The 26,645-nt window shown below is 42.5% G+C and overlaps 1 protein-coding gene across 5 annotated transcripts in view; it reads right to left on the reverse strand.

The window, feature by feature from the left end:
* Positions 1 to 19,421, reverse strand: part of LOC132381159 (peptidase inhibitor 16-like) — a 46,004-nt gene extending 26,583 nt beyond the window's left edge. For 4 of the 5 annotated variants that reach the window (XM_059950444.1, XM_059950443.1, XM_059950442.1 and 1 more), the window contains exons 1-4: positions 18,391 to 19,421; positions 14,165 to 14,383; positions 10,494 to 10,603; positions 10,152 to 10,240 (exon numbers count right to left, since the gene is read on the reverse strand). In XM_059950444.1, coding sequence (XP_059806427.1) covers positions 10,152 to 10,240; positions 10,494 to 10,603; positions 14,165 to 14,383; positions 18,391 to 18,543 — 571 coding nt within the window. In that variant the 5' untranslated portion in view covers positions 18,544 to 19,421. Of the gene's footprint in view, positions 1 to 754; positions 1,170 to 10,151; positions 10,241 to 10,493; positions 10,604 to 14,164; positions 14,384 to 18,390 lie in introns of those variants that run through there. The other variant, XM_059950441.1, reaches the window with a different exon arrangement.
* Between the last annotated feature and the right edge of the window lie 7,224 nt (positions 19,422 to 26,645).

Genomic DNA, 26,645 nt, shown 5'->3' on the forward strand with positions numbered 1-26,645 from the left:
TTTGGCCCTTTCCTTTTCTTTCTCAGCCCTTTCCTTCTCCTTTTCAACTGCTTTCAGCTGTTTTAACTGAATCTCATGCTCCCTTTGTTTCTCAGCTCTTTCCTGCTCTTCTTCCTTTTCGGCTAATTTGGTATCCTTCAGCCCCTTAGAGTTGATTCACATTCGTAACAAACTATATAAATTGTCCAAGAGCTGGGAAGAATATTGACCAGACTTCAGATCTATAACTGCAGTGTGATTTCAAATTAATATCGTAATAGAAACAATTAACCCTTCTTTCTATCTTTCTGATCTTATTTTCTCCCCCCAGCTTTGGTTCAGAAGTTTCAGATTTGACTTTTCCAGGATCAGATCAAGTTTCTGCATCATTCTCTGCCCCTGGGGTCCATGAAAATGTGTGAGGTTTGCAAACTGAAGGCTGAGTCTCCCCCTTCAGTCCCCTACTAGTTAAAATTATCCTAGTGCTTCAGATCAAAGCAAATGGGTGCGGTCAGCGCAGTAGATTCAAGATTCAAGATTGCTTTATGTTATTTCCAGTACACAAGTATTAAGAGGACAAAATAATTGTTACTCTGGATGGCTGCAGCACAAAAAATAAGATTAACTATACAATAATGATAATAACACAATAAATATCAATACATATGATAGCTTATATACATAGACTGACTGTGTGCCATAAAGTGACACTAGGCACAGGAGTATCTGTACATTAGGTGACACTGACAGGAAATGACAAAGTAGTGGTGGTTGGGTTTGTGCAGTGGTGGGTTAGTGGGTGGCGGTGTTGATCAGCCTGACTACTTGGTGGAAGTAACTGTTTTTGAGCCAGGTGGTCCTGGCTACGTAGCCTCTCCTCTGATGGGACTGGGAAAAACAGCCCTCGAGTAGGGTGGTTGGAACCCTTGGTGATGTTATTGTATATATGTCCTTGATGGAGGGTGGGCTGCTTCCGGAATGATGCTTTGTGCAGTATTGCCCACTCGTTGTGGAGCCTTCCTGCCCACCGCAGTGCGGTTTCCATCCCGTGCATGGATGCAGTTTGTTAGGATGCCCTCTACTGAGCAACGGCAGGAGGACGTGAGTATAGTTGTCTTCACTCCAGCTCTCTTCACCTCCAGCTCTCTTCACCTCCTCAGCGAGACCAATGTAGCAATAACGACGAGGCACTGAAGGCAGAATCAAACTAGCTGAAGTGTGGCCTCTGTGATATTGGGGACACCATAACAAAGCTAAGCTGGATGGTTCACTTTGTACTTTCACTGGGATGTGGTACTGAATGTTTCTGTACGGTAACAGACCTTTCCAGCCTAATGAGGCCTTACACCCTTATGACCAATCCATACATTCTTGAAACGTGGGAGGAAACCCACGTGGTCACAGGCAGAATGTACAAACTCCTCACAGACGACTGCAGAATTGAAGCTGGGTTGCTGGCATTGTAATTAAACATTATGCTACCAGGCCTCCCATTCTCCTAACACTCAACTATTGAGGATGGGAGTGTTCTCGGTCTCTTCTCCTCAATTAGCTGTCTAATTAGGACATGATCACTTCTGATCCATGAGCTGTGAGATCAGAATCAGAATCAGGTATATTATTACTAATGTATACGGTGAAATGTGTTGATTTGTGGCAGCAGTACAGTGTGATGTGTAAAAAATGAACATATGTTACACTGAGAAATATTTAAAAGTAACTAAGTAGTGCAAAAGAGAGCAAAAAGTGAGGTGGTCTTCACGGCTTCATGAACTGTTCAGAAACCTGATGGCCTGTGTGTGTGTCTTCAGGCTCCTGTACCTCTTACGGGAAAGAAATGTTCTGTCCAACTTGTACTGTTGGAAGAGACTAGTAGTAGTAGGATGGCAGAGTGGAGATACATCTCTACCAAAGGAGGTGTAAAGCATCCCTTCACTTTGCTAGCCTGCAGGTCATCTTACTGCTAGCACAGTCAACCTCACAAAGATGAGGTAGTAATGAGAAGAGGGCTTGTCTCAGATGCTGAAGGTCCTTAGTGGTGGAATCCATCTTCTTGAGGCGTAGCCTTTTCAAGGTGTCCTCAATGGTGGGGAGGCTAGTGCCCATGATGGAAATGACACAACTCTGTTCATTTACATGCCGTTTTAGCTTTTTGAAATGCACGTTATCCTGTGTTGTAACTTCACCAGGCTGGGCACGTCTTTACGGTTGCTGCTGCTGTTCACGACATAACCTTGTGCAGTCCTTTCTGAGATGAAGCTAATAGGAATAGTTTTGCCACACCGTGAGGTTACAAACTGTGGTATATATAGTTCTGCTGCTGTTGCTAGTCCACAGAATATAACAGTAACAGAAACATGCTGCATGAATATAAAACTTTGATTCGGCTACACTTGGAGCATTGTGTGCAATTCTGGTTGCCCCATTACCGAAAGGATGTGGAGGCTTTGGAAAAGGCGCAGGAGAAGTTTTCCAGGATGCTACCAGGAATAAAGGGAATAAGGAGAGGTCAGACAAAATTGAGTTTCCTCTGGAAGCTGAGGGGAGACGTGATGGAAGCTTATACAATTATGAGAGGTATGGATAAGGTAGACAGCCAGATTGTTTACCCCATAATAGAAATGTCAAATACCACAGAGCATAGCTTTCAGGTGAGAGGATGAAAACGTAAAGGAGATGTGTGAAGCAACACAGAGCGTGGTGGGTGCATGGAACAGGGATGGTGGTAGAAGCAGTTAAGGCAGTGATATTCAAGGGGTTGTTAGGTAGACACAGGAACATGCAGAGAATGGAGCGATGGATATGGATCATGTACAGGCAGAAGAGATTTAGTTTAATTTAGTACTGTGTTCCGCGCAGACATCATGGGCCTAAGGGCCGGTTCCCGTGATGCACTCTTCAATGTTCTATATACTGCTTTCAACGTAACATGGCAGTGGTTTAAAGTGAGAAGAAAGAGCCTTAAAGGGGATCTGAGGAAAAAGTTTTAGTTTTAAGCACACAGGGCAGTTGATATCTGGTATTTGCTACCAGATGGGTGGTAGAGTCACATACAGTCATTACATTTAAGATACCTCTTGTCAGGCACTTAAGTAGGCAATACACTGGCTACATAGGCTTTACATTAGATGTAGTTGTGGAAAAAAGGTTGGAATCGAAACAGTGGTCTTTAAGGCCTGATTCTATTCGGTACAACTCTATGAAGGATTTAACACGGGAGAATAATAATTCCTCTGTGGAGCAAGGGCTATAGGTGCTAACCATGAGGTCGGTTTCCATGGGAATGTTTGATCTGGTGCCATTATGATTTCAAGGAGTCCAGAGTCAATGTTGAGATTCCAATATTCCTTCATTCATTATGTGCCATGTTGTATGACGCAGATGATCATGATCATTCCTTGCAATTTTTTCTATGAGGTGGTTCGCCGTTGCCCCCTTCTGGGTAGTGTCTTTACAAGCCGAGTGACCCCAGCCACTAACAGTACTCCAAAGATCATCTGCCTGGCATTACCGGTCACATAACCAGTGATGAGTACCAGCTGCTCATATGACCATCCACCACCGGCTCCCATAGCTTAACGTGACCCTGATCGGTGTCTAAGCAGGTGCTACGCCCTGCCCAAGGATGGCCTGCAGGCTAGCCGGGGGAAGGGACGCCTTACACCTCCTTTTGGTAGAGATGTATCTCCACCCCACCACCCTACTACTACTAGTCTCTTCCAGCAGTACAAATTGGACAGAACATTTTTCCCCATAAGATCTTACTCTATGATGATTTCAGTTTGGATACCTGTTCATAGATGCTTGTGAGGACAGTTTTGTGAGGTTGACTGTTCAAGCAGTATTTTGTCAGACCTGAATTTGGTATCTAGGTTGATGCCATTCATTCTCTCTTTCAGTACTGCAGTTACAGTACAAGCTGGTATAGGGTTGTCCAGCTCAGAGGGAATTTATGAGTCAATCACTTGGTAGGCAAGTATGGAAGATGAACTTTACCCCCTTGATGGGCATCAGTGAACTGGATATGTTTATGCAATAATAAGTTTTTTTGTGTAATCATTACTAATTTTAAATTAATAATTGAATTTACAAACCATTGCTGGTAGGGCAGGATTGCTTAAATACTTCTCTGACTTATAAAGTTGTTTGCTTTTGTTTTGTAATGGCTTGTATGTCTGCTTTCTTTTGACCATTAATAATGGGCCAAAGTTCAGGCTGGCTATCTGTAACAGATGGATTGGAACTGCATTTACTAGATTTATAAATGGCTTAGCCAGAAATGGCAAGATTGCCACTTCCTTTCCCTTCCATTCTCCCCCACCCTTCCACCTCCTGTGTTCTGTGTCTGTGCAACTGGTGGCAAAGTCCTCAAGTTGGCCACAGCATGTGGAGTAGAGCAGACCAGCAAGAATATTGACGCCATCTATACTGAATACTGTAAGCATTCCCAGGACCGTCCAGTCATCAAGCATTCTGGATCTGCTCTATCACATTCAGTATGTTCCTGCCAACAACATCAGATTGATTCCAGCACCGAAGTCACACACTATGTCCAGACTGGATAAACGCTTTCTTACTTTCCTCTGATTACTCTCAGAGGAAGAGGCTGACAAGGGAAGTCCAGGGCAGCATGAAAGGGCTTCCAATATTGCAAAATATGGAATCTAGAGGATTGTGAAATCTGTTTAAAAAACCAACCACCAAACGTCAACTAACAAAGCAATAAAGAAAGAAAATATGAAATAATAAAGTAAGCTAGCCAATAATATAAAAGACGATACCAAAAGGGTTTTTTTCAGATTTAAAAAGAGTAAAAGAGAGGCGAGGATGGATATGAAACCACTAGAAAATACCCTGGAGAGGAAATACTGGGGACAAAAAAATGGCAGACGAACTCAATAAGTATTTTGCATCATTCTTCACTGTGGAAGTCACTAGCAGTATGCCAGAGGTTGTCAGGGGGCAGAAGTGAGAGCAGTTGCTTTTACTAAGGAGAAGGTGCTTGGGAAGATGAAAGGTCTAAAGATCATAAGATATAGAGAATCAGGCCATTTGGCCCATTGAGTCTGCTCTGCCATTTCTTCATGGCTGATTCAATTTTCTTTTCAGCCCCAATCTCCTGCATTCCCCATAACCCTTCATGTCCTGACCAATGAAGAATCTATCAACCTTTGCCTTAAATATACATAAAGGCTTGGCCTCCACAGCTGCCTGTGGCAAAGAATTCCACAGACTCAAAACTCTCCGGCTAAAGAAATTCCTCCTCATCTCCATTCTAAAAGGGTGCCCCTCTATTATGAGACTTTGTCCTCTGGCCTTAGACTCTCCCACCATAGGAAATATCCTCTCCACATCCACTCTATCAAGGCTTTTCACCATTTCAATGAGATCTCCCCCTCATTCTTCTGAATTCCAGTGAATACAGGCCCAGAGCCAACAAACACTCTTCATATGACAAACCATTCAATCCTGGAATCGTTTTCATGAACCTTTCTGGTTACACCACATGCTTTCCAAGATAAGGGGTCCAAAACTGCTCACAATAGTCCAAGTGAGGCCTCACCAGTGCTTTACAAAATCTCAACATTTATATTCTAGTCCTCTTGAAATGAATGCTAACATTTGATTTGTCTTCCTCACCACACGAATTCCCAAGTCCATTTGCACCTCAGTTTTTTGTATTTCCTCTTCATTTAAAAAAATAGTCATTTCAGTTCTTTGACCAAAGTGCATGACGTTACACTTACCAATACTGCGCTCCATTTGCCATTTCATTGCCCACTCTCCTAATCTGTCTAAGTCCTTCTATAGCCTCAAACTACCTGTCCCTCCATCTATCTTCAAATCATCTGTAAACTTTACAATGCCATCAATTCCCTCATCCAAATCATTAACATATAAAGTAAAAAGAATCAGTTCCAAAACAAACCATTGTGGAACACCACTAGTCACCGGCAGCCAGTCAGAAAAGGTTCCCTTTATTCCCACTCTTTGCCTCCTGCCAATCAGCCACTGCCTTATCCATGCTAGAATCTTCCTTGTAATACCATGGGCTTGTAGCTTGTTAAGCAGCCCCATGTGTGGCATATTGTCAAAGGCCTTCTGAAAATCCAAGTACACAACATCACCTGGCTGTTTTTCTCCTACATGCACACGGGCTCCAGAGATTAGGACAACAAGGAGGTGGTTGTAGGAGGCAGAGGAGTGGCTATGGGATTACTTTGATTCAGTTGCATCGGCCATGTTCAAGGACTCAGTGGATCTGAATGAGTACACCATGTTTGTCATAGACTTAATAAAAACCATCCTAGATGAATGTGTCCCCACAAAATCATTCAGAGTCATCCCCAACCAGAAGCCCTTGATGGACCATGAGATCTGTAATCTGCTGAGGGCCGTATCAGAGACACTTGGGAATGACAACCAAGTAGGTTACAAGAGGTCCCTATATGACATCTGGCAAGCCATCTCATTTGCAAAGTGGCAACTCGGGACCAAACTTGAATTAATGAAGGACGCCTGGCAGTTGTAGCAGGGCTTGAAAGCGATCACCTCTTACAAAGTGAAATCAAGTAACATAAGTGACAAAAGGACTTCACTTCCAGATGAGCTCAATTCCCTCTACACTTGCTTTGACTGTCAAAACATGGAAGGACCTTCACAAGTCCCCACAGGCCCCAGTGACCCTGTGATTTCAGTCTCTGAGGCCGATGTGAGATCGTCCTTCAGGATGGTGAACCCAAGGATTGCATCCAGCCCAGACGGGGTACCTGTCCTAATCAACTAGCTTGAGCTTTCACCAATACCTTTAACCTCTTGCTTCATCAGCCAGAGGTACGCACCTGTATCAAACAGGATTCAATAACACCAATGCCTAAGGAAAACATGATAGGCTGCTTTGAGAACTATCATCCAAAAGCACTTACATCCACTGTGATGAAGTGTTTTGAGGGGTTGATGATTAAACATATCGACTCCTGCCTGAGAAGTGTCTTGAATCCATTCCAATGAGCCTACCGGCTCAACAGGTCCATAGCAGATGCCATTTCATTGGCTTCCCACACAACCCTGGACTATTTGGACAGCAAAGCCGCATATATCAGGATGCAGTTTATTGATTACAGCTCAGCATTCATTAATATTAACCCTTGGAAATAAATCAATAAGCTTCAAGACATTGGCCTCATTACGTCCTTCTGCAATTGGATCCTCAATTTCCTCACTTGCAATTTGGATTGGCAACAGTATCTCCTCCACAACCTCCATCAGCACCAAAGGGGCGCATGCTTAGCTCCCTGCTCTACACTGCGAGCTAGAGCTGGTGACTCATGGAGAAGTTCTGCAGGCTATGTACAATGCTTCCAAATATACCTCTTTTGAATTACTCTCACTGCAACCTGCAGCTTGTAGTGTCCTTTTAAATCAACTTTAGATTTCACAACACACACAAAATGCTGGTGGAACACAGCAGGCCAGGCAGAAGGGTCTCGGCCCTTAACATCGACAAGTGCTTCTCTTTACAGATGCTGCCTGACCTGCTGTGTTCCACCAGCATTTTGTGTGTGTTGTTTGAATTTCCAGCATCTGCAGATTTCCTCATGTTTGCTCTTTCGATTTCATAAACTTCTGAAGGACTCAACAGACCAAGCAGGTATGGCATCTTTAGGCGGACAAAGGTTCATCACCATGGCTGAAAGCAAGGCCAGCAAGGGTGGGTGACTCCAAGCCAGGCTGAAACGCAGAGGGATGAGGCCCCCACTACCCAGCATCTTGCTAGCAAATGTGCAGTTGCTGGAGGACCTGAGGGCAAGATTGCTGCATATTCTATGTATGTCTGAGCGAGGCTTGGGTTTCTCCAGGCATACCAGATACACCGATCAAACTGGAAGGCTTCTCGATCTGCTGTATGGTCCAGACCACTGGTTTGAAATAAATAAAATGGTGGAGGTGTGTCTTTCATGATAAACTCTTGGTAATGCTCCAATGTAGTTGCTTTGTCAAACTCATGTTCCCCTAACCTTGAACACTTGACAGTCAAATGCCATTCATTCTATTCACTTAGGGAGTTCTCCTCCATAATCCTGGCCGCAGTTTGCATACCACCAATGACTGATTATAATCAAGGGCATGAGACGCTATATGATTCCCTCTCCAAACTAAAACCAGTCCATACCAATGCATTTCAGATCATAGTCAGGGATTTCAACCAGGCCTGTTTGAAGAAAACCCTGCCCAATTAGCATCAACACATAACCTGTAGTACCAGAGGTCCCAACACACTAGGCCACTGTTATACTAAGATAAGCAATTCCTCATGTTCCATGCCCAGACGGCACTTCAGTAAATCTGAACACTTTGTTGTCCTTCTCCTACCTTCAGACAGGCAGAGGCTAAAGAGCAACACTCCAGAGATTAGGACAACAAAGAGTTTGCAGGAGGCAGAGGAGCAGCCAAACTGCTTCGAGCTAGAGGACTGGGCCGTGTTCGAGGACTCATCTGTGGATCTGAATGAATACACCATGGTTGTCACAGACTTTATTAAAAAAGAAAAGTTATAGATGTGCGAGTTTCCACAAAATCATTGAGTCTTCCCCAATAAAAAGCCCCGGATGAACCATGAGATCTGCAACTGCTTAGGGCCAGATCCGAGGCATTCAAGTCTGATCAAAAGAAGTTACAAGAGGTCCAGTTACAATCTCCAGAAAGCTATCTTATGGCAAAGTGGTAAATCCAGACTAAACTTGAATCAACAAAGGATGCTCAACAGTTGTGCCAGGTCTTCAATATTATCACCTCTTATAAAGTTAAATCAAGTGACATAGGCGAGAGCAGGGCTTTGCTTCCAGATGAGCTCAATACCTTTTATGCTCACAATGACCGGACAAACCATGGAGGAACCATCACAAACTCCCACAGCCCCTGACAATCCTGTGATTTCAGTCTCTGAGGCTGATGCGGGAGCAACCTTCAGCGGGGAGAACCCACGAAAAGCATCCAGCCCAGACAGGGTACCTGGCCAAGTACTAAAGACCTGTTCTGATCAACTGGCTGGTGTGTTCACTGAGATCAATAACCTCTCACTTTGGCAATTTCAGGCACCCATCTGCTTCAAGCAGGCTTCAATCATACTGATACCTAAGAAATACATGATAACCTGCCTTAATAATTATTATCCAGTAGCACTTACATCCACAGTGATGAAGTGTTTTGAGAAGCTGGTGGTGAAACTTTGAACTCTGAACTATCCATCTAGTTTCGAATCAGGAATTAACCTATGAACCCACATGGCTTTGAGATGTGGGAGTGAGCCCAAGCACCCCAGGCAGAGAACAAGTGCAAACTCCATTCAGACAACTTTAGAAGACAGGATCAAATGAAGCTTGCTGGTGCTGAGATGTTCTCCTGCCAAGTTCGACCTTCTACAGCAAGGAAGTAGGTTGTAATCTGTTCTCTGAACAGAGTTTATCAGTGGTCAGTGTGACCTTGACTGGAATCAACAATATAGTAACATACAAACTGGTGAAGGAACTTAGTGGGTCAGGTGACATCTATGGAAGAAAACATTTTGGGTCGAGGCCCTCTCTCTGGATTGGAGTTCAATGTTGTTTATGACCTGCTGCTTTTTGCTTTTTCAAACAAGCAGCAGATTTAAGTGAAGATGTCCATGTAAACAGCAAGATGTCTCCTGCATGTTAAAGTTTGAAAATTGCTCAGGATAATTCTGTAAAAGCCTTCTCTCCTTTACCACGCTCCTCCCTTTAGAGTTCAGTACATAGAATTATATAAAAAAAAGTCAATAGTAATCAATTTACAACTAACAGTGATTTTGTTTCATATTGCTAGTGGTAGGCCCACTGCCACTGATTGCTTGTTTAGCTGTACAAATATCAGAAAGAAAACTAGTCAGGTCATAGTGGTCTAGAATGCAGAGCAGCATCAAATCGTACAGCATGCCAATTTTTGCAACAGCTTACCCACTTGAGAGTGTTTGTTGCACTTAGAGTCTCACCAAAATAGATCTGGTATAAATCATGTCAGATAATAGTTTGCAAACTTTGAATATTAGGTTAGAACAACTTCAAGATCCATGATATTTTAGAGAGATAAATAGTGGATGAAGACAATAAGTCAGTGACAATTTAGTTTCAATTATCATGCAAAAGCATACTTACTGCAAAGGTTATCAATGCACTTATATTCAGGTGGACAGGCACTGCAGTGAGTTCCTTTCTTATACGGTTTTGAACCAATGTAATTACCTCTGAGAAAAGAAATACCATGCAAAAATCTGATCAGAATTTTCAACTGTTTTGTATTCACAAATAACGGAAAAGATATTTTGGATCTGTGACTTTTACTCATTATGCACTTATTTACATTAATGGTGGCATATTATTACTTCATCGGCAATGGTAGAATATTAATTGAAGAGATCAGAGACGCTAAGGTGTAACATAAGAAATGTATTTTATTCTAGACTGGCTAAAAGATCCTTGCAGGTAATTTGTACTTACGGAGGTGCATAGTTGCATACCAGAATAGTGAGTTTATTACCATTCAGACCTTGCAGTTTATCACATAAGTGAGCACCACAGCCCACTTTGTCACTGGTGGCCCATACTACCTGTAAAACAATGGAATACATGTGAAATTGAATATTTTGCTAAACTGAGCTTACAATGATCTGTAAATGTGAGGTAAGTTAGTTGACATTTATGATCAAGAATGATTGTTGTGCCCTCAGATCAGTTCTGACACGTCAGAGCCTCTGATGTGCACAAGAAACCATTATATTGTTTTCTTATAAACTGCTGTTGAAATCTTAACTTTAACCTAGAAAATTTCCACAGTTTTGGTTAACCCTATGGTTTTTCCATCCTGCCATTGTTGTTTTATTTCTTTTAAAATCTCCACCTCCTGCTTACTGTTGGCAGTTCCACCATTCATCATTCAAGTAAACACAACTAATATTATTAACATTGGGAAAGGCAACTTGGAATATTTTAGCTTTCAGCTGGTGAAGATCCAAATTTCCCTAATGACTGTTACATTATTCCAAGTTTTTCACATTCCCCATTCTGTGGAGAAGCCTGTTCCCTATGCCAATAATTCAATTTGTGATTACAGTACTCCTATAACTTACTTTCTCAGACTTAAACCTCTGCCTCAATGTCACACGTCAGTTTCAATTATTTCTAATAGTTTCGTATAGCATGAAAACAAGTCATTCAGCCCACTGGGACAAAAGATATTCAAGCACCTTTCTGCAATAATCTCATTCCCTTCCTTCCCCCATCAGGGCAAATTACATTGCCTACTAATTTATCAATCTAAAAACACAAGACAATCTGCAGATGCTGGAAATCCAAAGCAACGCAAACAAAATGCTGGAGGAACTCAGCAGGCCAGGCAGTATCTGTGGAAAAGAGTAAACAGTCAATGTCCCGGGCATCACCCTTTTATCAGGACTGAGTGAAGTTAGAATGGAAGGAGAGTGTTAAAGTCAAGATGTTTGACGTCTCATCTGCAGTTAGCAATAAAAAGATCCAGAGCAGGTTAAAAACCAGGGTAGGGTGTCCAGGAAGAGAAGTGCTGAAGACAGGATGAGGGGGTCATCAGTGCAGGCTGCAGAGTGCTTGGCAAAGAAGTCGGCATGGAGATGGAGGTGGTGGAAGAAGAACTTAGCATCATGATGGGCACAGAACTCACTGAGGTGCAGGCACAGGGGGGACAAAGGTGAGGCCCTTACTGAGGGCAGAACGTTCTGCCTCAGAGAGGGGAAGGTCGGAGGAAATGGGATCAGAGGGAGGAAGATGGTTGGTAGAGTCTGAGGAGAGAGGAGGGCTGGAGCGTTCAGGGAAGATGGGGTGGGAGGAATATAAAGGCTCCAAGGATCCAAGGATTGATGGTGGAATCTGAGAGACAAGGGATTGCAGAATTATGATGGAGAAAGGGGTTCCAGCAGCAGCATGTTAATTCTCAGTGCTGTCAGTCCAGGTATCAATCTACATGTTGTTGGGATACTGGAGAAAACTGGACCAATGTTAGACAAAATACACAAAGAACATGCAAATTTTGCACAGACACCACAGGAAGTCAAGGTCGAACCCAGGTCACTGGAGCTGTTAATTGTTTCACAATTTAAGGTGATCATCTCTCAGCAGCCTCCATTCAGGGCCGAAAAGCCTAAATAGCTCCTCATAATTCTGAATTGTGATATCTTTAATGAACAGCACAGCTCGCTTCTGCATTGCTTAGTGATCAGAGTAGACAAAGCACACAAGGCCAGGCCTTAACTTGAACCTCAGAATCAGAATCAGGTTTAATACCACTGGCATATGTCGTGAAATTCTTCTTACTATAGTTTAAAGTTTTTATTGTTATGTATTACTGCCACATAACAAATTACATGATATATGCCAGTGATATTAAACCTAATTCTGAAACTATATGATGTAAAAAGTTAAATTAAATAATTAGTACAAAACAAGAAAAAAGTAGTAGCATAGTTGTGTTCAAGGTTTCAACGTCCATTCAGAAATCTGATGGAAGAGGGGTAGTAGCTACTCCTGTAACACTGAGTTTGTACCCTCAGGCTCCTGTACCTCCTTCCAGATGATAGCAATGAGAATGCAGCAAGTCCTGGGTGATGGGGGTCCTTAATGATGGACACTGCCTTTTTGAGGCATTGTTCCTTGAAATTTCCTGGATGCTGGGGTGTTTGTATTCTCCTTCCATGGTTTTGTAGTTCAGCATTTGATTATTCTTCTGAATTATCTTTTATTAGGCATGTGCGTCTGATACATTCCGATACACAAAAATTCACACTGTCCCACATTAAATTTGAGATGTCATTTTATATCAATTTTCACACTTGGTCCTTCCCATTCTGTTATTTCTAATCTGATTCATTTGCCCCTTCTAGTTTGGCAAGATCTGTGAATATAAGCAACTTTCACTTCGAAGTCAGTAATAGTGATGAAAAGACCTTTAATTTTGAAGATGTGTATTCAAAGATACAGAATAGACAACATGTTATAGCTGTGTAATTTGATTAATTTTAAGCTAACAGGAGTCTTTGAATCAGATATACGTTGACTCAGAGAGGTAAACATATAAATGGGCATAGGATAAATTTAACAGCTCTATTTGTTTTTCATTATCCTTCCCTGCCCTCCCCACACCCACACCTTATATATGGAAGTGATATACATATGTTTACCCAGGTCTAGGGGCAAATAGGAGTGAATAATGAGCAAAATAAATGAGCAGGTGACAAAATAAATACAATCAGTGATGTCCCAAGATAGCAGTGTCTGCTATGATGTCGAAAAGTATTTATTTGAGAATTGTTATTAACAGATACTCAAAAAATGAAAAAAGTAGTTGCAATGACAGACTCCAGAGTTGGAGGAAAAAGAGTTTGCTTTGATAATGAGTCATATTTTGAATGCAAAATGAAAACCGATTATGATATTATGCTTAGATTTAAATGATGGAAGAGAACTGTATGGATGCTTAAAATTCGGTGGTTCAAAAATGGATACTTAAGAGAGCTCTGCAGCAGCATTGGTCACTTTGACCCAAGTGCTGCAGCTAATTTAAAATTACTTATAAAAGCAGAGTTTATGAAACTAGGTAAGTTTTAAGAAGCTGCTTATGTGATTTTAGCCCTTGAATTGGAAGGGCAGTCGAAAAGGATCCACATTCCTTGGAAGGATGTGTGAGCAATGAATGCAAGTGTGCATTTCCTGAACTTGGACGATTGTAAGTAAATGAATGAAGACACCAAAGTCTGCAACAAATCTAATTCAGCAACAAATCAGGTATAAAATGTAAAGTTATGAGGAGGAAATTCATATTGCATTAAGATTAAGACATGAAAGAGATGGAAAGCCCATACTCTCATTTTTCTCTCTAATTAAATAAGAGATTCAACACTTTTATAAAGGTAATTCACAGAGCAAGAAATTATATGGTAGTGACACACTTCACACAATTTAAAAGGGTATCTAGACTGTATGAGCAAGCTCAGACCTATTCTAAAGTGTTCATTTCATCAATATCAAGCAACTTCCTCAATTTCACAATATTCCAAGCTTGATGAGGTACCACAGTTGCACAGCTTTTAAATACTAAGGCAAAAAATACAATAAAGTTTTGAGAAGCAAGTAAGAAACCATACCTGGGTATAGTGTCCACACATCTTTTTTGGGGTGCATGCCATTGTGTCATATGTGTAATCTTTAACTTCTCGATACCAGTCCTCCACTCCTTTTACCGGATTTAGTTGACCACTTGTTGCATATAAATTTTCTCCTATTCTCCCTCTGTTTGGATTGTGTTTCCACACACATTTCTTTGCATACTTTTGAGCAATTTTCTCCAACTGTCTGTCCCATCTCTAAAAGTAAATCCATTGATCAGAAAATGTAAAATCAGGACTTTATCAGAATTGAACAAGCAGCAGTAACTCAGTCCTGCTCTGAGCAAGTAAATATGGCGATATAAAATTCACTCCGTGATAAACATTATGAGACATTGTTTGATAATATTATGTAAAACAGTGGTTATGCATAGTGAGGTTGTTAATGCAGTCTACAGTATTCAAAATTTAGTCTTTATGTTTCAACTTTATTTCTTGTCCTTATGTACAGACATGCCCCAGTGTTTTACAGATAGGCAATCATTCTGTGTATATAAGCTATCTTATGTATTTATATTTATTTTGTTTTATAAATTATCACTTTCTTATATTTGTTTGTGCTGCATCAAATCCGGAGTACAATTATTTCATTCTCCTTTCCACTTGTGTACTGGAAACGGCATTAAACAATCTTGAATCTTCATTGTTCATTGCCTCCAGCAACCCTCACAAGCAGGGAGCTCAATGAATACTTATTTGTCCAAGTCTTGTTGAATTCAACAATCGTTTCCCCACTACTAGTGAGGTTTATTTGTGAGAGACCTCAACAGGACAGTGAAACAACCCTGCAGAATCAGTAACAAGAACTACACTCCCTTACCCTGCTAGGAATCAGATACAAACAATTGTACAATAAGTCATTGTCAAGTCAAGTCAAGTTTTATTGTCAGTTCGGCCATAACTGCTGGTACAGTACACAGTAAAACTGAGACAATGTTTTTCAGGACCATGGTGTTACATGAAACAGTACAAAAACTAGACTGAACTACGTAAAAAACAAAACAGAAAAAAAACTACACTAGATTACATTACATTATCACCTTGCATCTGGTGGGAAGTACAGACCTGTATCAGAAGGGTCCTATGCTTGTGCAAAGTATTTTGAACTAGCAGACGCCTCACTATTCTTTTAACTGAAAAATAATTACAAATCATATATGATACTGTCCATGCCCTATGATAATCCAAATGTGCTGCATGCATAGTGATTATTTTTGTACTTCTGCAAGTTAGTACAGCAGCTAATTTACATGTACTATGATCCCACAAAGGAGAAAATGATGACTGATCAATAGCTGGTCAGAAAATGTCCAATTTTTGTTTCTCCAAATAGACCTGTAAAACTGTTCTAAGCTCTGGGAAAGGCAGACTTATTTGAAAGATTTCGCCTCTGACAGTGCAGAAATCACTCACTACATTACTGGTACTGTTTAGCTCATGTGCTAGAATTGGTTTTGAACCCATAACCTACTTTATGAATAACAGTCCAAACTTAGACCATTTTGTTTTCTTTTCTACTGAATTATAATAAAAATACTCTGCTAACACCCCCTCTATCCACCACCCTCCCCACCCTGTTTATAAAAGTATATTCAAAAACATCTTTACTTGTGTTTCCTAATGCAGCTATTAAACTGCAACTATCTCAAGGAATTATGTGTAAATTAGCATTAATCTGATCAGCCCTTAGATCTTAATCAAAGAAAAATAAATAGATGCTAAACAGCACAAAATGCTGGAGCTACGCAGGAGGTCAGCCACCATCAGTGGAGAGGAATTGTCACGTACCCTGTGACCGGGTTAGCAAACCAGCAGAAATGGAATAATACATAGGAGTCTGGTGGTACTGTAACTAAAAGTGTTTATTAGTAAACTAAGTAATACAGTATAATAAAATGCAAATATACATATAGAACAGGTTAGGAATGATATATACAGAAGTGTGGAAATAGGAATCAAAACCAAGCTCTATTGAAGTCTAGGGGTAAATGAATAGTCTTAAGATGGTGCAGAGTTCAGTTCAGTTTAGTTTAAGTCAAGATAGTTGCTGCTGTACCATTGGAGAGAGAGAGAGAGAGAGAGAGAGAGAGAGAGAGAAAGGTGATACCGTTGCAGCAGGCAAACCTTCCGTTGTCTTCTTGTCCTGTTGTGGTCACTGACTGTGACCTCTCGGTTCCCGGCCAGACCGTTCTTCAGTGGTGAGCCTGTCACCCAGACGAGGGTGGACACACACACAAGCCCCCATCGGTCTGTTTTCACACACCGTGAGCCTCTGATCGATTCCCCCGAATCGATCCTCCAAACCCCCACCTTCCTGTGGGTGCACAACGCTCTTTCAGTGTCCCGTGGTGTGACTGCTTGTGTCTCAGCAGGCTTGCTTTTTATCTGCCCTGCCGGGGTACCAGCCATCCATCCTGCCCATCACCAGGTCCCACCTTGCTGTCTCAGCAAGAATCTTACAAGTAGGCAAAAGTGTGTTTGGAGCAAAAGAAAACAATTATTGAAAAAGCCATGATACTAAATCATCTCTCTCTCTCTCATTATCAGCATCTGCAGCAGGATGCCTCCCCCCTCTTCTTCTCTCTCTTTCTCTCTCTCGTTAACAGCATAGTTCACATGGGGGTCAACTCTGGACCCCATCTGCCCCTGGTTTGTTCATCGCACATCACAGAATAAACAGTCAATGTGTCAGGACATGACCCGTCCTCAGAACAGAAACAGAAAGGGGAAAACAGTGGGGAGAGAGGAAGGAGAACAAGTTAGCAAGTTCTAGATAGACCATGTGAGGGTGTGGGGGTGGAGAGAATTTGGGCCGTGGTTAGTGGAAAAGGTAAAGTGCTGAAGAAGGAGGAACTTAAAAGGAGAGTGGAGCGAACCATGAGAGGACTTGTGGAAACTGTGTGGTGGTTTCTTTTGAACTTATAGTCTTTTAACATCTCTGGACTGTTTTTACTGTGCCCATGGTCTGTTTTTTTTTATCAATTATGCTATTGTTTGCACTGTTGTAATTATGTGGTTTTGTGCGGGTCCTGTAGCTTTAGTTTATGGTCTTGTTTTGTCTGGTGGAATTGGAGCTCCTTTCTGGGGAACGCGCTAAGACGGTAGCGCGATATTGATACGCAGCAGCCTCTCCGGACTCTGGATTGGGGATTGCCAAACATTATGTGGATTTTCTGGTGTGGTCTGTTTTGTCACGTGCTTTTGTGATGTCATTCTGGAGGAACGTTGTAACATTTTTTTTAACTGCATTGCATTTGTGGTTTCTAAATGACAATAAACTGAACATGAACCTGAGAAAGGGATGGAGGAGGGGCAACAGAGATAGGTGAGAGGCAGGTGCCGAGAAGGTGTAAGCCCGAATGGGGAATAGAAAAAGAGAGGTGTGTGTGGGGGAGGGAGGGAGGGGTGCAAATTGCAGAGGTTATTGAAATCAATGTCGGTTTGGAGGTGACCCAGTTCTGATATGAAGTCGTGCTTTCCAACCCGAGAGTCACCTCATAATGGCAGCAGAGGAGGCCATATGCCGACCCGTCGGAATCGGAATGGCAAGTAGGATTAAAGTGGCTGGCCTCCCGCTTTTCCAGCCTGTTGCGGACAGAGCGAAGGAGGGTCTCGGCCAGAAACGTCGATCGCTTTTTCCTCTCCATAGACGCTGCCCGAGCTGCCGAGTTCCTTCTCATTCTGTGTGTGTTACTCTGGAATATCGTGTGTTTATTAAGATATCTCTATGTCGATATTACATGGACGGACTCAGTCTCACCAGAAAAGTTATAGCCAATCAGTATGGAGAGACCTTGCAAGTTTCACCCATTGCGGCCGTTCCGTTCTTCATGAAGCACCCTTTCGTCTCCTCCGTGTTTCCATCTGATGGTCATGACCCTTTCAGCTCAGGTAAACTCAACTTCCATTCACACTATCCACCTCACTCCGGTGCTGCTGTTTCCTTCTCGTCAAAATCCTCTCCCTGCTGGAAAGCTACGGGTGTGAAAACGTGCGCCTGCTGCATTTAAACGAGGCAGGACATCGCGGCGAACTTCAGTGCGCAAACCGAGACTCCACCAGACCGTCGAAATTCGCGCCCTCGCCGCAAGTAGTTAAAACAATGTCGGTGAAGAGACATCAGGTAAATTGTGAGTGACAGCGACAAATCCCGCCAGGATTTCTGTTATATTTAGATTCGGTGAGAAAGAATTTACTCCGCTTACCATTTTCAGCATGTTGGCGGCATCGGGTACCTTGGAGCGAAACTCATTGTGCGCATTAAGCACGGCTTTCTTCTCTGCAGAGGTGAGAGCGGGGGCTGTCTGGGGCAGTTCCAGTGCAATGAACAGGAGCAGTACTTGCAGAGTCGGAGTCATCCTTCCTCGCTGCTCCCGTGGCGGGTCAGAAGTGCTTCACCTAACTTTATAGGTGGGCACTCCCGGTCTGAGGGGGAGGAAGCGGAGCCCATGATGATAACCCTGGAAACGGTGACGCCTCGGCTTTGTGACGCCTCCGCTTTATTTCGCAGCACCAAAACCGGGGCTGGTGGCAATTACTAACAGGTTTGATTCAGGAGACACAGATGTTGAAGGTGGGGCTCTGTGATCTCCTGGAAAGGAGCTTTTGGGGAGCCGATGTACATATGTGCATGTGTTGTGAACACCGCTGACAAGGGCGACAGTTTCCCCTGTTGTCTCGGAGAAGGTGGTGCTGAACTGTTTTCTTGAACTATTGCAGACCTTTAGTGTAGACTTAGTGTCACTGCACATCCATTCTGATGTGAAATATATATGTATACACTGTGCTTATGTATACATATATATATATATATAGTGGAAGAAATTTTGTTACTAGCTAAATACTATAAGGGGTTAGAGAGTTTAATTCGCAGCACCCTCAAACTGCTTCTGCAGGACTGCTGTAAAGGGCTAACAGAGAGGGAGGAATCAAAGCATAATCACGTGATGTTCTGTTTTTTTGAAATAGCTGAACTTCAAGGTTGTAGGCAGAAGTAGCTTTGAATAGATAAAGATAACAGTACCCTGATTATATTTTTTTTTACTGCGCTAAGACATGATTATTGAGCAAAGGAATTACCTGCTTGCATGTTGTATTTCACAAACATGCTTGGAAGCTTTTGATAACGTACACTATGTCTATATAATGATAAAAGCCTGTGTACTCGGGGAGAGTCTCAAGAACTCTAAGAGGTTGAGCTCTCCATGAAACGTATCATGTTTTAATAAAGACTTTCAAAAGCAATCTCCCTTCGTGTCCGAGTAATAACTTTTCTGCAACATATATGTATTGCATTTAAATAGAAACCCGTTATCAGAATCAGATTTAATATCACCGGCATATATCGTGAAATTCATTATCTGTCTTTTTAATGTACAGTATGGTAATGAAGTTTAAGATCTCTCTCTGTCTCTCTCTTTCTCTCTCTCTCTCTATAGATATTCATTCAGCCACCTGCTGGCTAAAGAAATTTCTCCTTATCTCTGTTCTAAATGGGTGTCCTAAAATCTCCCCACTTCCATGATATCTCCCCACATCCACTCTACCTATGTCTTTCAATATTCAAATACTTCCATGATATCTCCCCACATCCACTCTACCTATGCCTTTCAATATTCAAATACTTCCATGATATCTCCCCACATCCACTCTACCTATGTCTTTCAATATTCAAATACTTCCATGATATCTCCCCACATCCACTCTACTTATGCCTTTCAATATTCAAATACTTCCATGATATCTCCCCACATCCACTCTACCTATGTGTTTCAATATTCAAATACTTCCATGATATCTCCCCACATCCACTCTACCTATGTGTTTCAATATTCAGATACTTCCATGATATCTCCCCACATCCACTCGACCTATGCCTTTCAATATTCAAATACTTCCATGATATCTCCCCACATCCACTCTACCTATGTCTTTCAATATTCAAATACTTCCATGATATCTCCCCACATCCACTCGACCTATGTCTTTCAATATTCAAATACTTCCATGATATCTCCCCACATCCACTCTACCTATGTCTTTCAATATTCAAATACTTCCATGATATCTCCCCACATCCACTCTACCTATGCCTTTCAATATTCAAATACTTCCATGATATCTCCCCACATCCACTCTACCTATGTCTTTCAATATTCAAATACTTCCATGATATCTCCCCACATCCACTCTACTTATGCCTTTCAATATTCAAATACTTCCATGATATCTCCCCACATCCACTCTACCTATGTGTTTCAATATTCAAATACTTCCATGATATCTCCCCACATCCACTCTACCTATGTGTTTCAATATTCAGATACTTCCATGATATCTCCCCACATCCACTCGACCTATGCCTTTCAATATTCAAATACTTCCATGATATCTCCCCACATCCACTCTACCTATGTCTTTCAATATTCAAATACTTCCATGATATCTCCCCACATCCACTCGACCTATGTCTTTCAATATTCAAATACTTCCATGATATCTCCCCACATCCACTCGACCTATGTCTTTCAATATTCAAATACTTCCATGATATCTCCCCACATCCACTCTACCTATGCCTTTCAATATTCAAATACTTCCATGATATCTCCCCACATCCACTCTACCTATGCCTTTCAATATTCAAATACTTCCATGATATCTCCCCACATCCACTCTACCTATGCCTTTCAATATTCATACTTCCATGATATCTCCCCACATCCACTCTACCTATGTCTTTCAATATTCAAATACTTCCATGATATCTCCCCACATCCACTCTACCTATGCCTTTCAATATTCAAATACTTCCATGATATCTCCCCACATCCACTCGACCTATGCCTTTCAATATTCAAATACTTCCATGATATCTCCCCACATCCACTCTACCTATGTCTTTCAATATTCAAATACTTCCATGATATCTCCCCACATCCACTCTACCTATGCCTTTCAATATTCAAATACTTCCATGATATCTCCCCACATCCACTCGACCTATGCCTTTCAATATTCAAATACTTCCATGATATCTCCCCACATCCACTCTACCTATGCCTTTCAATATTCAAATACTTCCATGATATCTCCCCACATCCACTCTACTTATGCCTTTCAATATTCAAATACTTCCATGATATCTCCCCACATCCACTCTACCTATGTCTTTCAATATTCAGATACTTCCATGATATCTCCCCACATCCACTCTACCTATGCCTTTCAATATTCAAATACTTCCATGATATCTCCCCACATCCACTCTACCTATGCCTTTCAATATTCAAATACTTCCATGATATCTCCCCACATCCACTCGACCTATGCCTTTCAATATTCAAATACTTCCATGATATCTCCCCACATCCACTCTACCTATGCCTTTCAATATTCAAATACTTCCATGATATCTCCCCACATCCACTCTACCTATGTCTTTCAATATTCAAATACTTCCATGATATCTCCCCACATCCACTCGACCTATGCCTTTCAATATTCAAATACTTCCATGATATCTCCCCACATCCACTCTACCTATGTCTTTCAATATTCAAATACTTCCATGATATCTCCCCACATCCACTCTACCTATGTCTTTCAATATTCAAATACTTCCATGATATCTCCCCACATCCACTCGACCTATGTCTTTCAATATTCAGATACTTCCATGATATCTCCCCACATCCACTCGACCTATGCCTTTCAATATTCAAATACTTCCATGATATCTCCCCACATCCACTCTACCTATGTGTTTCAATATTCAAATACTTCCATGATATCTCCCCACATCCACTCGACCTATGTCTTTCAATATTCAAATACTTCCATGATATCTCCCCACATCCACTCGACCTATGTCTTTCAATATTCAAATACTTCCATGATATCTCCCCACATCCACTCTACCTATGCCTTTCAATATTCAAATACTTCCATGATATCTCCCCACATCCACTCTACCTATGCCTTTCAATATTCAAATACTTCCATGATATCTCCCCACATCCACTCTACCTATGTCTTTCAATATTCAAATACTTCCATGATATCTCCCCACATCCACTCGACCTATGTCTTTCAATATTCAGATACTTCCATGATATCTCCCCACATCCACTCGACCTATGCCTTTCAATATTCAAATACTTCCATGATATCTCCCCACATCCACTCTACCTTTGTCTTTCAATATTCAAATACTTCCATGATATCTCCCCACATCCACTCTACCTATGTCTTTCAATATTCAAATACTTCCATGATATCTCCCCACATCCACTCGACCTATGCCTTTCAATATTCAAATACTTCCATGATATCTCCCCACATCCACTCGACCTATGTCTTTCAATATTCAAATACTTCCATGATATCTCCCCACATCCACTCTACCTATGCCTTTCAATATTCAAATACTTCCATGATATCTCCCCACATCCACTCTACCTATGCCTTTCAATATTCAAATACTTCCATGATATCTCCCCACATCCATTCTACCTATGCCTTTCAATATTCAAATACTTCCATGATATCTCCCCACATCCACTCGACCTATGACTTTCAATATTCAAATACTTCCATGATATCTCCCCACATCCACTCTACCAATGCCTTTCAATATTCAAATACTTCCATGATATCTCCCCACATCCACTCTACCTATGCCTTTCAATATTCAAATAATTCCATGATATCTCCCCACATCCACTCTACCAATGCCTTTCAATATTCAAATACTTTCATGATATCTCTCCTCATTCTTCTAAACTCCAGTGAGTACAGGCCCAGAGCCATCAAACATTCCTCATATGTTAACCCTTCCATTCCCGGAATTATTCTCATGAACCTCCGCTGGATGCTCAGCAATGCCAACATATATTGTCCTAGATATGGGGCCCAAAACTGCTTACGATGCTGCACTATGCCTTTATAAAGCCTCATCTTTACTCTTACATTCTAGTCCTCTCGAAATAAATGCTAGTATCGTATTCACCTTCCTTACCACTAACGCAGCCTGCAAGTTATCCTTTCGGGAATCCTGCACAAGGACTCCCAAATCCCTTTGCAACTCAAGTTTTTTAAATTTTCTCACCATTCAGAAAATAGTCTATGCCTTTCTTCCTTCTACCACAGTACATGACCAGACGCTTCCCCCACTATATTCTATCTGTCATAAAGCACAGTAAAAATTTTAATGTCATTACATCATCATGTCTGACCAGCCTCTTAAACAGAAGCCCAACTCAGTGTTGGTGGCTGTGAATTAGGTACGTTTCCACTCATTACATTACCCTACAGAGCACTCCCCAGCCAGAAATCACCACAACTGGCATTGTGAGCCTGTCCCAGCTCTGACGGTCTGCTCGGCTCGCATCTTAAGCTCTCCAGGGGGAGGTCTTCTGCCACATCCAGAGGTGTGTTGACATGCTCATGTCATGATACCAGGGACATGGCAGTGCAACCCTCCAAATCTTGGTGGGCCAGTTTAAGGCAATCTTCCAAAATACAGTCAGGTTTACCCCTCCTATCTGTGATTGAAGTCTTTTCTCTTCATTATAAAATGCAGATCAGGCCATCGTAAAGGGGCCCAAGGGGGATGTTGGTGTGTGTCATGGCGGACAGAAACAAACAAGGTGGAATATAGGTCAACAGGAACCCAAGACTGATGGGAGGTAGGAACTGAGTTTACTGAGGAGCGTGGAACGCTGTTGAGGGGGTGAACAGGCAGTTGCGACATCGGGAATAAAATCACCCGGCACTCCTAACGCTGCCGGTAAGCCACCTCAGCTGTGGACAACCGCAGGTCCTCTTTTGGAGTCAGTCTGTGCCACAGCAGGATGCGTGGGAGACCATCGTGCCGACACTCATCGGTCAAAGGAGTCCTCGGAGCAGTCTTTAAGGAGAGGTGAGACCACTTGCATAGGTCATTGGACTGCAGGTGATACGCTCTGGTGTATCGCCTAACACCGAGGTTCTGGGCCATGGCAGTCCATAGGTTTGCTGTGAATTAGGAAGCAGGGGCGGCAGTCGGGGGAAATAGCAGAGGAAGTGACAAACTGAGCAGCCCATGTCTGTGATCGTCGTCAATGCTAGAGGGATGACTTCTGGCCACGTGGCGGTATAGTCCACCATGGTAAGGAGGTGTGTGAAACCGTGGGTGGGGGGTTGTTGGGGGGGGGAGAAGACTGACCAGGCCCACATTGACATGGTCAGACCATTGCTAAAGGATGTTAAAAGGTGTCAGTGGTGTCTGAACATGACAGTTAATTTCCGCCTGGTAGCACTCAACAAGGGCTGGACGCCAATCACGCACGCCCTTTCGAAGATAGTGCCACAGAAAATTTAGAGCAACTGTGAGGCATTCCACCCTAGTTGTGAGAGGCTGTGAATGAAGTTAAACACAGTCCACCTCCAGTTTGTGGTCACAATGTGACGAAGGTGACTGGTTGAGACATTGCATAGGAGAGAAACCCCATCTTCCCCGGACTTAATGTAAGCCAACCGCAGGCCCGTGACTGCTGTTGAGTAAGCCTGGAGCTCTGGGTCAGTAACTTTGTTAGCTACCATGCCAGCGTAGTCTCACTGGCCATGAGAGGCAATCAGCCACAGCATCACTCTTCCACTTGACATGTTGTACATCAGTTGTGAACTCTGATATGTAGGCCAGGTGGAGATTCTGCCATGCAGACCAAGAGTCTGCTATTTTGGCCATCGTGTGCACAAAGGGTTTGTGATCAATGAACGCTGCGAAATGGCGACCCTCGAGTATAAAACAAAAATGGCAGACAGCCAGATTGGGGCCGAGAAGCTCACGGCCAAACACACTGTACTTCCTTTCGGGGCGACGGAGCTGCCGGCTGAAGAAGGTGAGCGGCTGCTGTGGTGAACTACATATACCTGTCTGGACATGCCCCCCGCTGACTGCTCCTGTGGCTCCTCCCATAGACCCCTGTATAAAGGCGATCGAGGCCTGAGCCCGGCCTCTCAGCCTCCAGGATGTAGTATGGTGGTCACTCACTGCTTGTTCCTTCTTCCAGTCAATAAAATTGATGCACCATCAATAACTCACACTGAGACGTAAAGGCGAGATATTGGCTTTTTCCAGCAACCTCTGACGCACGTACACTGACCTCAGTCCTGTAACGAAGGCATCTCTTACCGGGAGCTCCGCATGCTGTTCCGCCGTGAGCGTTTTGCAGTCACAAGTTCGGACGAGTGTCTGTAGGGCTCGGAGAAACTCGGCGCTTGACTCTCCAGGCCGCTGTCGTCGCGTAGCTAAGCGATGTCTTGCGTAGACGGTGTTCACCGGCCGCAGGTACTGTCTTTTGAGGGCATCCAGTGCTCCTTCGTATGTCGACAGGTCCCTGATAAATGAATAAAATTTTGGGGTGACCCTCGAGAGGAGAATTCTGTGCATGACAGCAGGGTCAGTCACACGAACCTCCTCCAAGTATGATTGGAAGCATGCAAGTCAGAGTTCAAAGGCAAGAGCTGCTTCAGGGTCTTGGGGGTCCAAATCCAATCTTTCCGGATGTAACATGGTTTCCATGTTTTAAAACTTAGTCAATAAAATCCGATATCTCGCCTTTACGTCTCAGAGTGAGTTATTGATGATGCACCTGTGTTTGGCTGAGTGTGGACTATCAGCCATTTTAGCAAGCTCCCTATAGTCCTTCACAGGTGCAATAGTGAGAGCTATGAGAACTTGGTCAGGCATTTGCTGCATAAACAGTTCTTTAAGTATAAAACAGGGATGGTGACTTCCCAGGACAGACAGCTTGTGGTCCATTAGCTCTGAAGGCCTAGCATACCCCGTGTGCAAGGTGAGCAACTGTCTGGCATGCTCAGACTTTGATAGTCCAAAAGTCTGTAATAGGTAACTTTTCAGCATGCAATATTTTTCATGTTTGGGCAAGTGTTCAAGCAGACTTGCCACTCTTGCTGCCGTGGAGTTACTGAGCAATGCTACTACATAGTGTCATCCTTGGAGATTTCTCACAGTGCAAATTAGGCCTTGGGTTGTACAAACCAAGCGATGGCATTTCGCTCCCTAAACTCTGGCAGTTTCAAAGGCACTGCATGGCTGACATGTTGAATAACTATGGAATCGACTTCGAGCATTGAGGTCACCAGTATAGGTTTTTATAAATAAAATGGCACTGGTGTTTTAAGTTTAAGGGAAACTCTTTTAATATTGATTCTCCTCTTAAACCGACCCCAAATCAATGTATAAACAACACACACAAAATGCTGGTGGAACACAGCAGGCCAGGCAGCATCTATAAGGAGAAGCACTGTCGACATTTTGGGCCAAGACCCTTCGTCAGGACTAGCTGAAAGGAAAGATAGTACGTGATTTGAAATCAATGTCAGTGCTTCTGAATTATGTATGTTTCCACCCATTACATTACCCTACAGTGGCACCTTGTGAAAGGCCTTCTGA

This window comes from Hypanus sabinus, chromosome 25 (assembly GCF_030144855.1).
Source record: "Hypanus sabinus isolate sHypSab1 chromosome 25, sHypSab1.hap1, whole genome shotgun sequence".
Lineage (NCBI taxonomy): Eukaryota > Metazoa > Chordata > Chondrichthyes > Myliobatiformes > Dasyatidae > Hypanus > Hypanus sabinus.